Raw genomic sequence first — 16,722 nt, forward strand, 5'->3', positions numbered from 1 at the left:
TTATTTTCCTTTCAATAAAGACTGTTAAACCATGTCTACTTGTCAGTTTCCCGTGTCTGACCTATCAAACCACTTTGGTCGGACGTGGGCCATGGTCCTAACGGCCTGAGCCCTAGTCGAGGTCTAGGTTCCATTCAGGCCTAAAACAGCCCGGCCAGGTGGGCTACTACCCCAGCTGCTTGCCCCAGACCCCAGTAGCTAACACTACAGTATGAGCAAACACACTGAACTAAATTAGAAAAAATAAAAAACTGAAATATCTGACCAATATATTTCCAACACAAATATATTATTAACTCCATTTTGCAAGACACATTTAATACTAAAGCTTTGTAATCAGCTATCGAAGTACACAATTTTTTCAGTAAAAACCGAAGTAATCCGACAGACGAATATGATGTCATGCTGTGTTGTGTTAGAGAGGCAGGTGTGTGTAAACATACATGTAAAAGCATGACGAACCAAGCGCTTGTCAATATATTAATCTGTAATTTGTCAATAAATACATTTCATACATATGTACAAGGAAAAACGGATGAAATGTGAAACTATCTGTTCCTTCTTTCACCCCGGTTTCTCTGCTTCTAGACATGCTATAGTGTGAGTGTGCAGGAGAGGCTTCCTGCGAGGAAATAGGTTTTAATCTTTGGTGCAATAATAGCTTCATTTCTTCGGCATCGGCCACCCGGTCTCGCACTATCAGGTGTAAGGCTTCTTCTCACATATAGACCTTCTGCGCGATGCACAGTCAGACAGAAATATCCCTTTATTCCTTAAGTAGGCGCATTCGCCGGAACTGTGCACGTCAAACCTAAAGAATAGAGCAAAAAAAAAAAAAGATTAGCCAAAGAAAATCAACAAAAAAAGGAAACAGAAACGCAGTACCCAGAAAATTGTGACCATCCACAAATGTATCAAATTAATCAAAAACATTTTAATGTAGTTTAAAAGCAGCAACATAATGAGGTGGTGGGCTAGACAAATGTGCATTAGTTTTTCAACATTTTTTTGATAATCTTTATTGAAGATTTGCATTTCTGATTCCTTCGCCCATCGGGTTTATGTATCAGAATTGTACAGTCTGTGTGAAGGCTCTCCTATTATCGTTGCAGGGGTAATAACATTCATGGGTATTCAATAAGACAAGTGCATTCTTAGGTCTTCTTCCTATTTGACTCTATCCTGGAAGCCGAAAGCCAATTGGAGGTTTGGCGCATTGTCTCCCTGCGGCAACACGGAGCATGGATTAATTGCGCATTAATGCAAATAAAGGGGTGTTACAGGGCATTCAAAAGCACATCCCAAATTCACACACAGGATGTGCTTTTCAATGCACAGATGGGAGGCTCCTCCCCTTGCACCTTTTGAACCAAGCAGAGAGGGAGGCGCAAATCGGGGCAGGATCCTTTCTGACCCAGCCGTGACTTATTTTTCAAGTGTGACAGCCACGGGTTAAACCGCAGCTATCACACTTGCATTTCCATCCCACAAATGGGGTTGAAAAGAATGTTTTTCTTTTTTTTGGACACTTCAGCAAGATGGGCCCTTTAACAGCCCATGTCAGTGAAATGCACTCGCAACAACCAAATGTTTGCTGGGAGCCTGTCACGCCTTCGCGTCAGAGCATGCTCCCGACACAAATCTATGCAACCTGGAGTTGGACGGCCTATCTTTGCGCCACTGTCCAGCCTCACAAAGCAGCGCAAATGAAATGAGTGCAGTTTCTGCGCTGCTTTCATGTGCGCTGCTTTACGAGAATCTGACCCACTGTTTCAAGTGGTCACCGCCGGTTCTGGGCTTCGAAGTGTATCATAGAGGGAATGTTATGTTTGTACACATTTAATGGGTCCAATTCATCATCTATCCATAGCTACTTATTGAAATAGACCAACACAACCCACCTGATAACCTTATGTGCAGCTCAATATGTATTTTCCAGCTGCCAGATTTAGTCACCACCGACTCAAGTAAACATATTTTTTGACTTTCTAAAGTTCTGAGTCTCCAGAACATCAATTACAATTTGATCTGACATCTTCCATATAGCATAATAGTGCAGTAGAAGGGCATATAGAGATCTCTTCAGTCCAATCAGCTTTTGAGACGTTGTTGTTGTGACAAGCCACTTCACTCATTCTTGATGAAATTCCATGTATGCAGCAAATGGACTTGGATAGGCCAGCAGTATATAAAGTGAACAGCAAGTGTGACAGCACAGGGTCTGCTAGGGATGGTTTCTATTCACATGTTTTAAGGACATCATTGGAGAATTCAATGAACAAGCCGAACAACTTTTAACGATTTCTCATTCTGGCTCCTTTTGCCAAAAGGTGTTGTGTTGTCAAAGTTAAAAGCTGACAAATTGTCAACAGAGCATACATGGAGCAGCCCAAGATGGGCTTTTTTAATATGTTTTTCACAAGTCTTAAAGCATATACTCATGGCAATGAATTAACTTTTTTAATGTAACTATTTTTACTGGATGATACTCATGTTTTTCTTTTATCTCCATCAACTTTGCAAATAGCATTTTTGCAAATTATTTCCCTGTACTTTCTATTAAGGCGATAAGTTGATCTGTCTCTGCAGGACTGCGCTGAACTTTACTTACGCTGGCCGGATGCAACCTGTATGACAGGCCAGTAGAATGGCAGCCTGTCAGTGTGGTCCCAGAACTGAGACTCAGACGCCAAGTATGTATTAAGGGAGACCTTGAGTGGCCTTGAATATTTCATCCCAAACAGTACGTAGTAAACGTATCGCTTGAAAAAAAGTCACTTTGCATTTGCAATTTCAATATTTATTTTTTTTATTTTCCTCGACACGTGTTCCTCCATCCATATCAAATGGTTCATCAGGAGGGTCGAGTTGACCATTTATGCAGCTAAATATATAAACAAGAACATGAAAATGAATCCTTATATTGCCCTTTTGACCTATCAGCACAATTAAATAATTAAACGTAGCAGTTAACATGACGATCCCGATAAAGCAACGTACCAGAAAGGAGTCCGAAAAATGAAGTAATGGGAAGCTATAGCTGGAATCCCATTAGGATTAGATTAAATATTTTTATTTTATTTATTTATGCATATTTTTAAAGTGCACAACAGCCCAGGGGCATCGTGGCGCTGTTACATATATACATTGCTGGTTACAAAGGAAGGGTTTAGTAGTTACATTGATATTTGCATTTACGGTTCATCTTGGAGATACATAGGTCAGGCAGGTAGTTAGAATTTGCATACAGGTTCATTATGGGGGCACAGGGGGTTAGCAGGGCGTAGAGGGTTAGGGTGTCCTGGTGTAGTGAGGGTGTGAGGGTTATATGAATAGAGTGGTTTTGAGGGATTTGCGAAAGGCGAATAATGAGGGTTCTGCTATTAGTGCGTTGGGGAGGGCATTCCAAAGTTTCGGTGCTATGTGAGGGAAGCCAATGCCACCAGCGTTGGTTCTTTTTATGGAGGGTATGCAGAGTTGGTTGGCAAGGTGGCTTCTTGTGGGGCGGGAAGAGATGTTTTTGGATATCGTTTCTGATAGGTAAGAATGGGCGGAGAGATTGATGCATTTGTGTGTAAGGGTGAGGATTTTGGAGTTTATCCTTTCCTTGACTGGGAGCCAATGGGCTTCGCATCTGGCCTGGGATATGTGGTCACTTCTAGGAATGAGAAGGGCTGCGCGGAGCGCGTTGTTCTGTGTTATTTTCAGTCTATTGATGTTTTTAGTAGAGGTGCCTGCCAGAAGGGCATTGCAGTATTAGAGTATGGCTCCTATTGTGGCTCTGACTATGGATAGGCAATTTTGAGTGGTTAGAAATATATCATGCTGATGGTGCAAATTGATAATTACAAGTAGGCTATTGTTACATTGACAGGTACCACCCTATTAACACGGACAAAGCAGCAAACAATAGCAGAAGATTAGAACTAAAATTCAAAATTGAACATACACAAGGACAACAGAGCGAACGCGTGAGCAAACTCATTGTTGTTGTCACCATGCACCCAAAAGGGTCTTGTTTAGGCATTTTTCTTAATCAAACCAGTATTTAATTGTCCCGATAGGTCACAAGGGCAATACAAGGATTAATTTTCATGTTCTAGTTTATATATTTAGATGCATAAATGGTCAACTCGACCCTCCTGATGAACCATTTGATATGGATGGAGAAACACGTGTCGAAGAAAATAAAACATTTTAATATTGAAATTGCAAATGCAAAGTGACTTTTTTTCGAGCGATAAGTTTACTACATACTGTTTGGGGCGCAGTATTCAAGGCCACTATAGGGTATATGAGTACCCTACTCATGCAGCCCCTACCCACCATGTGAGCAGTTACCACGTCAACTCGCTTTCAGTTGTTTAAAGGATGCAAATTTTAATCACCAAGTATATATTAAACTTTTTATATAAACTAAATACTTAATAGCATGTGTCAGGATTGTGGCAAAACTCAATAAACAAGCTGCAAGGATTATGGGGTCTCTAAGTGTCAGAGTGCACTGTGAGGAAGGGGCTAGTCTCTCCCACACTTGATCCAGAGGGGGTCTCCCGGGGAGATTTTCTGTCTCTCCAAACCCAGACTACCCAGGCCAGGTGAAACAAAGTACTGCTAAGATCAATAAAAGAGGTTTATGTTTATGTTTTTTATTTGATAATGCGCTCAGAAACCAAGGGGTAGCCGGGCGCAGCAGGTACAAGATTACTTAAGCTTTGGTTACAATATGCAATAGGGCAAAATACAAGTCAGTGCAGTCAATACATGAAAATACAATATAGTACAGTACAATGCATGACAGAAGTCGCGAAATCAGAGGTATCAGATCAGTACTATACAATGATTCAGGGCCTGGTACAGAGCTCGGGTTAGTTGTCATTAGTCCAAAGCCAATTTTTCACCTTACGTCTAAATCTTGAATAGGGTACGTTGGATCTCAATGCATTAGGCAGTGTATTCCAGGCTTGGGCGGCTTTAACCGGAAAGCTAGCTCCACCCGCTTTTGTGAGCCTAAATTTGGGAGTTTCGAGAAGGAGATGGTTCATGGCTCTGGTATGGTAGCTAGAAGACTTTCTGGTAAGTCTGGCGGAGATGTAAGGGGGAGCTGCATTATTTAGTCCTTTGTGGGTGAGGGATAGTGTTTTGAGGAGAACTCTGTCGCTGATTTTTAGCCAGTGGTGGTCTTTTCCTTTTATTAAAGATGTGCGCTCTGCGAGGTATGTCCAAGGCAGCTCTGAGAGCATTATTTTGCAAGATTTGCATTTTATTAATGACATTTTTGTTGGCACCCGCATAGAGGGCATTACAGTAGTCCAGCTTCGACATTATTAGTGCGTTAGCTAGTGTGATGCAATTAGTTTTGGATAGGTACGGTCTGCAGGTCCTAATTAATTTGCAGGTGTATGCTGTGGATGAGGCCAGGGTGTTAACTTGTTTTTTAAGGGAGAGGGTGGCATCTAGATAAAAGCCTAGTGTTTTTACCTCAGTTGCCACCTTGATTATGTTGCCATCTATGTTGAAGGCAAGATAGTTGGGGCTAATTTTTTTGAGGTTGGAGTCGGAGCCCAATATCAGAATCTCAGTTTTGTCGTCATTTAGGCAGAGGCCGTGGGAGGCCATCCATGCCTGAATGAGGAGGTAGATCTTGTTTACTAAGGCTGTATCTTCGACAAAGTTACCCGATAGTGGTATGAGGATCTGCGTGTCGTCCGCATAGTTGGTGTAGGTTACCCCACATCTGTCAAGTTTGTCGAAGAGAGGCTTAGTGAAGATGTTGTACATTGTCGAGGAGACACATGAGCCTCGTGGGACACCACGTGATGTTAATTGAGTCCGCTGCGGCTAAGGGGGAAAACACTCTCATCATGCGGTTAGCTAGGAAGGATTGTACCCATGCTATAGCGTCACTTGAAAAATGGCCGGTGGATGCTAGATGGTTGCATAACACTGCATGGTCCACCAGGTCAAAGGCGGCCGACAGGTCAAGGAGGAGGAGCATAGCTGTTTTACCTTTGTCCTTCAACTCGTCGATTTGAGTCTTGAGGTCAATAAGGGCCGTTTCAGTACCATGTAGTGGTCTGAATCCAGATTGTCGCGATCCTAAAAGTTGGTTGGACTCTAAGTAATTTTGAATCTGGAGGTAGGCTACTCTGTTGATGATTTTGAGGCGGAATGGGACAGTGGTGATAGGCCTATAGTTGGTGGGAAAGGGCAAATCAAATGGTTCCCTACTTAAAGAGGATACTGTCACTCCTCCCCATGTCAGACCAGTCAGGGTCATTCTGTCCTCCAACCCTTGGCTCGGGACATGTATTTTCTCCAGCCACTGACACATGGCTCTAAGGCAGAAATATATTGTTGAGGTCTTCCTGCTTGCTGTCCTTTAGGGCAGAGTTCTCCAGGGTTTTGCGAGTTATGTATTTGATTATTCAAGGGCTGTCACAAAGGTCACTGAGACAAGACGACCAGATGCAGGTTATAAGTTCTAAACCAAAGGATCTTTAGTCTTCATTTAGTATTCCCAGTGATGGAAAACTAATATGAGAAATAGAACGGAAACTCTTACAGTCAAGTAAACTAGGTCAACTTAAGGGAGCACTCTATCACTTCTTCCATCCCTTCCCTCAGTGTGTCGCTTGTTGACATGCCCGGGGAACCCTTTTATATGGAGGCAAGTCTTCAGGGTCAGAATGACGTGTGGCCAAACAATCTTGTTAAGTCTCCTGGCTTACTAGACTCTATGGCAAAGTGCAAATGGTCAAAAGCCATTCCCTCTCAAATAATGTTATTTGTGCTTCAGTAGTTTGTGCGTGGCTTTTACCAGTAGACCACGGCTGGAGTAGGTAACCAAGATGCATATGCTTGCTTGTTGTAAGATGGGATTTCCTGTCAAGAGCATTTACAGGAGCTACGCGGGTTTGGAGGACCAGGTAGGCGTTGGTGTATGAGATTGGAACACATTTCCTTGCTTTGGGCATCCAAGTCTGTGACCCGATCCATCACACTAGCCTCTTAGCCAAACCTATGCTCAATCATGCGTGGTGGCCTGGCACTGAACCTCATCACGGTCACTAGCACTGGCTGCATACTACTCTCTTCAACCTTCCAACACATACATACAAATTTCTCCACATTCATCCACCCACTACTTTCAGACAACGGGTAGATTAGTGTTGTCTTATTCTCCGACTAAAGATGCCCCTATGCTTCCAAGAGTCTAAGACCCGGCCTTCATTGGTTCTCAACTTCTTCTCTCCTCCAATAGCCTCTGGACCACCTCTCCTCTTTCCTTTATCCAGGTGGTTTATATCCCTCTTTTTTTTTCCCCACTTCTTTGTGTCTTCCAACGTCTCTTGCTCGCTTTGTTCATTCTGGTACTACACCTCTTTCAGCCTTTGTGTTCTTCAGTGCCACCAATCTCTTCTCCAATCTCCCCTCCTACTCCTTGACATTCACCTCTTCCAACCTCTTTTGTCTCCTACAGCTTTAGCACCTCCAATCTCTGTCCTTTGTGATGTTCACCTCCTCTAACCTTTCTTCTCTCCAATCCTCTTCATCCAATACAATCTGTACCTCACTCTGCTTCTGCATCTCCCACTCTTCTCCACCCCTCACCTCTTCCTGCACCTTTGCCTGCATCTTCAGCTCTCTGCACCATCGCTATACTACTCCAATTCCCCAAACTGTTCCCCTCTTCCTGGGGGTTTCAATACTTCCTGCTGCCGCTGGACCTTCCCCAAGAATCTGCATCTGAGTTCATGATTTCTGCTTCTCGAGGATTGGATGAGTGTCTAATAGGTTTCTCTGCTCAGGTGTTTCTCCTTAAACTGGGCATGCCTTGCCTCGGCCGCATATCGGTCCATTAAAAGCCATCTTTGTTCTGTCCGAATAACGCCTGCATGAGGAAAGGCACACGCCAGGTCCCAAGGGCAGAGTAAGTACTTCTCCAGGTTCTCGCTGCGCATTCTTATCTGCCCGACGAAATAGCAGTACGAGTTGTGTCTAGAGGTTCTTTCAGTACGCTTTGCTCTCTTGGCAATGGCAATTTGTGTATCCTACATCTGCAACACTTTGTTGTATTATTTACATGGGTCTTCCATCACAGGTCCTCCCTTACATGTTACGAAGACCATTTGATAATTATTTGGGAAGGTGCTATCGCTGGGACAATAGGTCTCGCGTTGACAGTGCGAAGATCCCCTGCCTGCCCATGTATCAGCTGTGTGCAGCTTTAGGGAGTCTTCCCATTGCCGTCCCTGGGCCTCACAATATGTATGGTGTGTGGGACCCCAGCCTCATGAGTCAGTCCTGTGCTGGCACCCATGGTGAGGGAAGGGGTCGCATTGGCCACGTTATAGTTAAGACTACTTGGCAAATGTTCTATCTGCTGCATTAATCAGTTGAGCTTTGCTTGGGGTAGCTTGCCCCATATTACTGTTTGATTTCACCTTTGATCCAAAGTTCATAGCATTGTGTACCTTATGTGACACCAAAGTTGGAAGAAAAGATAACAGAATACGAAAAACGCACTCAACCGGTTCGCGTCAATATTCCTGGGTTAGTGTCTTAATTGACAGCGTAAACGCTCATGTTATATGTTTGCATTGCAATGTGTATTGTTTACATACATTCTTGCTTTGTGGACAGGAGGATCCTGTAGTTTGGTCCTTAGTTCACTCTAGACGGCAGCGCCTTCAATTTACCAATATTGTACACACAGGGCAAGTTCCTTGCCCATTTACATACAGAACCCACCGGCACCCCGAAGTGTGCCAAGAAGGCGGGATTCTCCCCTGAGTGTTACAACCTCTCACTTGCCTCTCCCCTCAATCACATGGGTTCCTTTCACCCCACACGTGCCAGTGCGATGGACCAGTCGTCATCTTCCCACAGGTTTCCAATCACAGCTGGCACACTAGGTGGCCATCTAGTGTAGCATACAACAAAGAAACATAGGTGCACTTTAATACTGTCTCATCAAAGCTCAGTCCTTTCTCCCAGCCATTCATTCTGTTACTGATGCATGAGCTTATTGTGAAGGAGGGAATCCCTCCTTGGCCTCTTTCCAAGTTCCCTGTAAGGAATAGTCATCCACTACTTCTGCTGGTCAAACTTCCGTGCCCCCTACACACAGCAACACATCTGAAGGGAATTTCCTCAAGTGGGGTGTACAACTGTTCCAAGCAAAGGGGATCATTAAGAGGCAAGTGAAAAGGTATTACTACAACCCACCTCTAATGATCAAATTGTAATTTATGAATCTTCATGCACAACACATGTCTTTTTTCAATAACATGGTGTCTATTGACTTAGCAAGGTATTCTTCAAAGAGAATTAGGAACAGGCATGCTTTTCTCTGTACCAGAACCAATAAATCCGAGTTTGCTTGTAAACTATAACTCTAAACGATGTCCTTAGTTTCTATAAACAATTGAACATCCCCATGTTTGCAGTTCTGTATCGGGTGTGCCGCATTTCAGCTTAAAGGGATGATGTCATTTTGCTGTTTTAGGTCTATTCCTCTGAATCGTCCGACTTGAGGAATCCAGATAAAACGGAATCTTCGTCCGCAAGCTATTCTCTGTTATTACACTGCCTTCACCAAGGACAGCCTAGGATTCACACTACTTCCCTCCTTTGCATAATCCTACACTAGCATGTATCACATGTTAACTAGAGCAGATCACGCATTTCAACCATGGTGACCAAGGAGGGCATTTAGTTCATTATCTTGGTTATTTAAATCCCTACGATTGGTAAAACACATTATTAGGTCAATATCGCTTGATATTGAATCCTTCCAGTAGCCTTCTGATATTTGGCTTATTGAAGATGTTGCACAGAGGTTTTGCTGAGAGACTGCATAGGAGCTTGTAAATCACCACGTAGCCTTTGTACTTCCAGGTATTTGCTCTTGCACAGTCATTCCCTTCTTTCATCTTCACTTTCCATTCCGCATTAGAGTCGGTTCCGTCTTCCCTTTCTTAGGTTGTTACCTGGAGCTGCATTTTTCTCTATGCATGCTCGTCCTGTCAGCGGGTCGGTCATCCTCTTTTGCTGATTCTGTTCCATCCCCACTTTGGTACTAATGATTTCTAGAACTTTCCAATCAATGTTTTTGCTTTATTTCAGTTTGTGTCTATGGCTACATTTATGTTCCTATTATTTTGTGTAACTTTAATATAATTATATTTATTCTTTTTATTGTGTTCCTGGTGTTTTGTCCTTTATCCATAACATAGGATGTATTATTTACCTTATTCCTTTTTAAAAGAAAATTATAAGCAATGTTAGTCTTTGTTGTAGTTATTGGTTTAAAGGGCATTTGTTATTTGTGTTGTAGCCATTTTCGTTTGTCATTAGATTGTGTTTTAATAACTGTAAACTCTTTTCTTTCGTAACATCTGTTACTTCTGGACTAGTGCTGCATGAAACACTTTTTCCATCATCATATTTGCCTATATCTTTTCTTTCACATTTTTGACACATTTCTATTAGCTTGTTGGTTGCGTTATGCAAAACAGTTCTTTTTCTTGTGTCCACACATGCAGTGCTGAACCTTTGCTCACTATTCTTTTTTGTGTTGCTGGTCTCGGCTCTCCTACTTTCTGTGGGGTGTAGTGTAAACACCTAAAGTACCGAGCCTATGCAGTTCCCACCGTGCCATCAGTGTGTTCAAAATCATAGTGGATGGCATGGCAGACACCTATTCAGGTCAGGTGCTTCAGCAGCTTTGATTGTTATGTTACTTGTACAAGTGCTGTCCTGAATGGCCTAAACCACTAAGGTAAGTGACTCATGTTGCTTAGGCTCGCTCTCAGAGATGGAGAACACAAGGTGCTTCTCATTAACGAAGCTTGAAGTACATCATCTTCTGCCCTTGAGTTCGGGAACTTCGCTCATCTCTTTTCTGTACCTCGCCCTCCTTGCTCTCATCAGTTTCTACAACATTTTGGGGGGGGGTTTCCAGTTGTTCATTACGTAGGGGGACGGGAAAGCTTCATGCATGGACTGACCCACTAGTTTCTAGTGCTTGCCTAAACAATATTCCAGATAGTTTATTTGGTTATATGTGATTTTACCGACCACAATTACAGAGTTGAACATTTCATTGTGGGCAAAACACAGAAAAACACAGATTTTATTTTTATTTGGGGGGCCCTCACGCAAGCCCTCCGATTTTCTACCCTTACAACGCCACCCCAACCCGGCCTATTTTAACCCCTTACCCCACTTCCCTTTATATATTTATTTAATATTTTCTGTGTTATTGTACACTCTGTTATGTATTGCTCTGTAATGTTTGCAATAAAATGACTGGATATCGTTTATTTCTGTTTCCCATTTCGCCATAGTTATTATTTTTTTAAAATATGTTTATTTTAAACAAGGCAGGAAACAAGTACAGTTATGCATTGTTGTAGCATTCCGGTCACATTCAATCCCTTTACCCCCCCCTCCTCCGTCCCCCTCTTCGAATGCCTGTCCGCGCCACCATACTGGAGGTCGGGACTCCCTCCCCACCTTTTCATGTTTCGCCCCCCTCATCGGGCGTGCTCCCGCTGCATAGAATCCGCCTGGCCTGCTGGGGCTTGTATGTAAGAGCTGGGAATCTTTGGTCGTAGTCAAGGAATGGGCCCCAAATGTTTTGGAAGCGATGGGGGGTCCCCGCCCTAGCCGCCGCCACCTTCTCTGCGATGAGGAAGTCCCACATTTTGGTACACCAGAGGGGCAGGAGAGGACCCTCTCTGGCTTTCCAGGAACGGGCAATCGTTATTCTCCCTGCTAGGAGGCATTAAGACAGACGCTTAGCTTTGGCCCCGACCTAGGGCATGTTCCAGGGACTGGAGCACCCAGCAAAATGGGTTCAGGCTCCAAGGGGAGCATCGTTTGAGTGATATCTTCAATGATGTTCAAACATTGTCTCCAGAATTGTTGGGCTTGTGGGCATGTCCACCACATTTGGATGAAGGACCCCATGTGTCCACATTGTCTCCAACATGCTGGGTCCAGCGAGCTGTTCATGTGGTGGAGCCTCAGAGGGGAGTAATACCAACGTAGCAAAAGTTTATAAGCACATTCCCTGTTAGTAATGCAGGCTGAGGATGAGTGTGCCCTGGACCATATGTCCACCCAGGTCTAGTCCTCTATGGGATGGCCTAGGTCTGCCTCCCATTGCGCCATGGTGCGAGTTTTAGAAGCGAGGAAGTCCCCCTGGAAGCGTTTATATAGGGCTGAAATCTTACCTCGGGCCGGGAGATCCACCAGAGTTTATACCAGCGCTGTGGGAGGGCGGACTGCTGCGAGACGAGTTAGCGGGTGGGAGCACCAATGGCAAAGTTGAATGTAGGAGAACCTATCAGTCTTGTGAAGTTGAAAAGCTTCCTTGCATTGGATGAACGTGCATGGTTCTCCCCCCCTCAAACAGCTGCCCCAATGACTCCAAGCACCCCGCAATCCAGTTCTTAAAGTTCCGGTGGTTCAGACCCGGTGAAAAAGTTGGGTTATGGTATACCGGTGATGAGGGCCTCAGTCCTCTTGAGACCCTTTTCTTCTTTAGTGCTCTGTCCCATGTGTCTATGGAGTGCCTGGTGGGGAGCAGAAGTTTCTCCGTCTGCCGCATAGGTGGTGGAATATGCGGGAGGAAGCGTAGGGGGAGAGAGAGGCGGGATTGTTCAAGTTCCACCCATCTAGGGTGGTCAGAAGTTATCCGCCAAGCGTGGGTGTTCGCCAATTGTGCTGCCAGCTGGTATACTTGTAGGTCGGGTACTCCCAGGCCGCCCAGCCTGGCATTCCCCAGCATCGTTCCCAGGGGGATTCTGGGTTTTTCCCCCCTCCAAATAAACCATAGCATATTCCTTTGGAGGTCCCGAAGAGCTGGGGGCAGGATAGGCACTGGGAGTGAGGAGCAGGCATATAGGAATCTGGGGGGAAGGTTCATTTTACAGGCAGTGTTGCGGCCCATCAAAGAGATTTCCTGTAATTTCCATCACTTCGGTCATCCGTAAGTTCCTTAAAAAGAGGGGGGAAGTTTGCGCGGTAGACGTCCTTTGGGTTTGCCGGGATTTGGACCCCCAGGTACGGGATCACTGTGGTTTTCCATTGGATAGGGCAAAGCGGGACCAGCGTTGCCTTCTCCAACGGGGTCAGGCCTATCCCGAGAGATGCAGATTTGTTAAAGTTAATGGCGAAGCCAGTGACTCCTCCGTAGTCCTTTATTTCGGCCAGGGCGTGTTTCAGTGAGAGGCAGGGCTGTGAGATAGTAAGTAGGATGTCGTCCGTGTACAACGCCACTTTGTGTTAGGAGGACCCAACCTGGAGACCGCTGATGAAGTCATTTAGTCTAATTTTTTGGGCAAAGGGTTCCATAACCAAGGCAAATAGAAGTGGTGATAGCGGGCATCCCTGCCTGGTTCCGCTGGTCAGGGGGATTGGGGCAGAGAAGGTGCCATTAATTCTCTGGTGTGTCTTGGGTTTCCTATAATTTGCCAGGACCACAGCACGGAACTCCGGTCCGAAGCCAAAGGCCTCCAGGGTGAGGTTCATAAAGGTCCAGTCCACCTTATCGAATGCTTTGGTAGCATCAAGGGCCAGGAGTGCCAAGCCTTGGGAGCTCCGGGTGGCCAGGTCTAGCAGATCCAGTGATCTGCATATATTACCACTTGTTGCTCTATTTCTGATGAATCCGGTTTGGTCTGGGTCAGCCACGCCCCTTGCTTGTCATCTTGTCCTGTGGCAGCATCCAGTTTGGTTTTTCCTACTGGGTGTATGTGTTTTCCTGAAGGGGGCAGCACTGAGTACAAGATGCTTTCTTCTACCACTGGGTTCTGTCCCCAATGACAGATTTTCACTTTTGTAATCACTTGCCTTTCTTTCTTCTATCACTTGGTTATGTCCCCAATGACAGATATTCAGGTCATTTTAATCACTTCCAATTACTGTGCAAGTGCCATTACCACAACATGTTACTACCCTAAACAGGAGAGAGTCATGGATGGCTCCCAGGGGCTAACCTGCAAAACAGGATAGGGAAACGGATGGTACCGGAGCGCCTAAAATTCAGAATATCACTACGAGGGAAAAGTATTAACAGAGGGTTTGGTTGCATTATAAAGTATAGTTCCTCTACTTGCCTCTATTTCCCTCAGTTTATACACTCCATAACCTCAGAATGAACACCCCTACCCACCTTTTCTTTTATTCCAGGAAATAAAGTGGCACTCAATACCAGAAATTCAACAAATGTATAAACAGGCGGTGTGCCAACTACATGCACGGATTCAGAGAGACAGTGCTCTCGGAATGACGGGTGAGGCCCAGATCCCAAATCTGCACACCTGCGAGGCGCTCGTAGGGCAGAAACACCATGACTGGCACTCCAGAAAGCCTTGATGGGTACGCCTATGCCTTTCTCAGGCCAAGTCTGCCCTACTGGCACCATACATGGCCTGCCCTGATCTACCAGGACCTTTCAATACACAAGTAGACATTTTCTATGAGTGTGTTAAGCCAGCAGTGTGCTCTGCCTGGGATAGACACATTCCAGTACTTGAAGGGCACATAAAAACAGCTTTACAGGATCAACAGTTTTATGACACGGGCTCGGATCTGTGTCCGAACGCCACCCTGTTGAAGGCTGCGTTTATTAGGCCGGCTTGGTGTGGCCTTCAATGGGCAGGAAATGGCCACTTCGAGAACCACCTGTCAAGACTCCTGCTCACAGGATCTCGCAGTCAGTCTCCCAGGCTACCTGATGACATCACATGCAGCTCCGCCCTCTTTAAGGAAAGTCTCCACTCCACAGGTTACTCGGCTCACCAATGAAACTGACCCTTGGCAGTGATGTCAGTAGACTACATGAGAAAGCAAAACATTAACCCATGGCATTTGGCGGCCCAACAGGAAAACACTTGAAAGACAGACAAACATTTAAATAGGGGACTGGAGTACAGTACAGCCCCAATCTCAATCTGTTTTCCAGGTCTTCCTTTAACTCAGCTAGCCAATTACAACTGTGTGTCTGTAACCTACTGTAAGATACATGAAACATTTGACTGTGATGGCCCAGACTGATGAGGTGTCCCATCTTGATTTGCAAATGTGTTGCTATTCTTAGTCGCATGGCACCCATATATCAGTCTTCAAAAAGAGTGACTTTTTCCACTGTAAACATTAAAAAACACCAAACAATAACATAGATGAACCTGGAGACCACACAACAACATAGATGAACCTGGAGACCACACAACAACATAGATGAACCTGGAGACCACAGAGCAACATAGATGAACCTGGAGACCACACAATAACAGATGAACCTGGAGACCACACAACAACATAGATGAACCTGTAGACAGCACAACAACATAGATGAACCTGGAGACCACACAATAACAGATGAACCTGGAGACCACACAATAACATAGATGAACCTGGAGACCACACAATAACATAGATGAACCTGGAGACCACAGAGCAACATAGATGAACCTGGAGACCACACAATAACAGATGAACCTGGAGACCACACAACAACATAGATGAACCTGGAGACCACACAACAACATAGATGAACCTGGAGACCACACAATAGCATAGATGAACCTGGAGACCACAGAGCAACATAGATGAACCTGGAGACCACACAATAACAGATGAACCTGGAGACCACACAATAACATAGATGAACCTGGAGACCACACAATAACATAGATGAACCTGGAGACCACAGAGCAACATAGATGAACCTGCAGACCACACAATAACAGATGAACCTGGAGACCACACAACAACATAGATGAACCTGTAGACAGCACAACAACATAGATGAACCTGGAGACCACAGAGCAACATAGATGAACCTGGAGACCACAGAGCAACATAGATGAACCTGGAGACCACACAATAACAGATGAACCTGGAGACCACACAACAACATAGATGAACCTGTAGACAGCACAACAACATAGATGAACCTGGAGACCACAGAGCAACATAGATGAACCTGGAGACCACAGAGCAACATAGATGAACCTGGAGACCACAGAGCAACATAGATGAACCTGGAGACCACAGAGCAACATAGATGAACCTGGAGACCACACAATAACATAGATGAACCTGGAGACCACAGAGCAACATAGATGAACCTGGAGACCACAGAGCAACATAGATGAACCTGGAGACCACAGAGCAACATAGATGAACCTGGAGACCACACAACAACATAGATGAACCTGGAGACCACAGAGCAACACAGATGAACCTGGAGACCACAGAGCAACATAGACGAACCTGGAGACCACACAATAACATAGATGAACCTGGAGACCACACAATAACATAGATGAACCTGGAGACCACAGAGCAACATAGATGAACCTGGAGACCACACAATAACAGATGAACCTGGAGACCACACAACAACATAGATGAACCTGTAGACAGCACAACAACATAGATGAACCTGGAGACCACACAATAGCATAGATGAACCTGGAGACCACAGAGCAACATAGATGAACCTGGAGACCACACAATAACAGATGAACCTGGAGACCACACAATAACATAGATGAACCTGGAGACCACACAATAACATAGAGGAACCTGGAGACCACAGAGCAACATAGATGAACATGGAGACAACACAACAACATAGATGAACCTGGAGACCACACAATAGCATAGATGAACCTGGAGACCACAGAGCAACATAGATGA

The 16,722-nt window shown here is 44.8% G+C and overlaps 1 protein-coding gene across 4 annotated transcripts in view; it reads right to left on the minus strand.

Moving 5' to 3' along the window:
- Positions 1–268: 268 nt before the first annotated feature.
- The window catches only part of LOC138580138 (C-type lectin domain family 2 member L-like), a 158,284-nt gene continuing 141,830 nt past the window's right edge, over positions 269–16,722 (minus strand). For all 4 annotated transcript variants that reach the window (XM_069650452.1, XM_069650450.1, XM_069650448.1 and 1 more), the window contains exon 5: positions 269–811. Coding sequence is in view for 2 of the 4 variants with exons in the window: in XM_069650448.1 (XP_069506549.1) it covers positions 700–811 (112 nt within the window). In the remaining 2 variants the exon portion in view is untranslated. The remainder of the gene's footprint in view (positions 812–16,722) is intronic.

The sequence above is a fragment of the Ambystoma mexicanum genome, chromosome 3p (genome assembly GCF_040938575.1).
Source record: "Ambystoma mexicanum isolate Mex_15411 chromosome 3p, UKY_AmexF1_1, whole genome shotgun sequence".
Lineage (NCBI taxonomy): Eukaryota > Metazoa > Chordata > Amphibia > Caudata > Ambystomatidae > Ambystoma > Ambystoma mexicanum.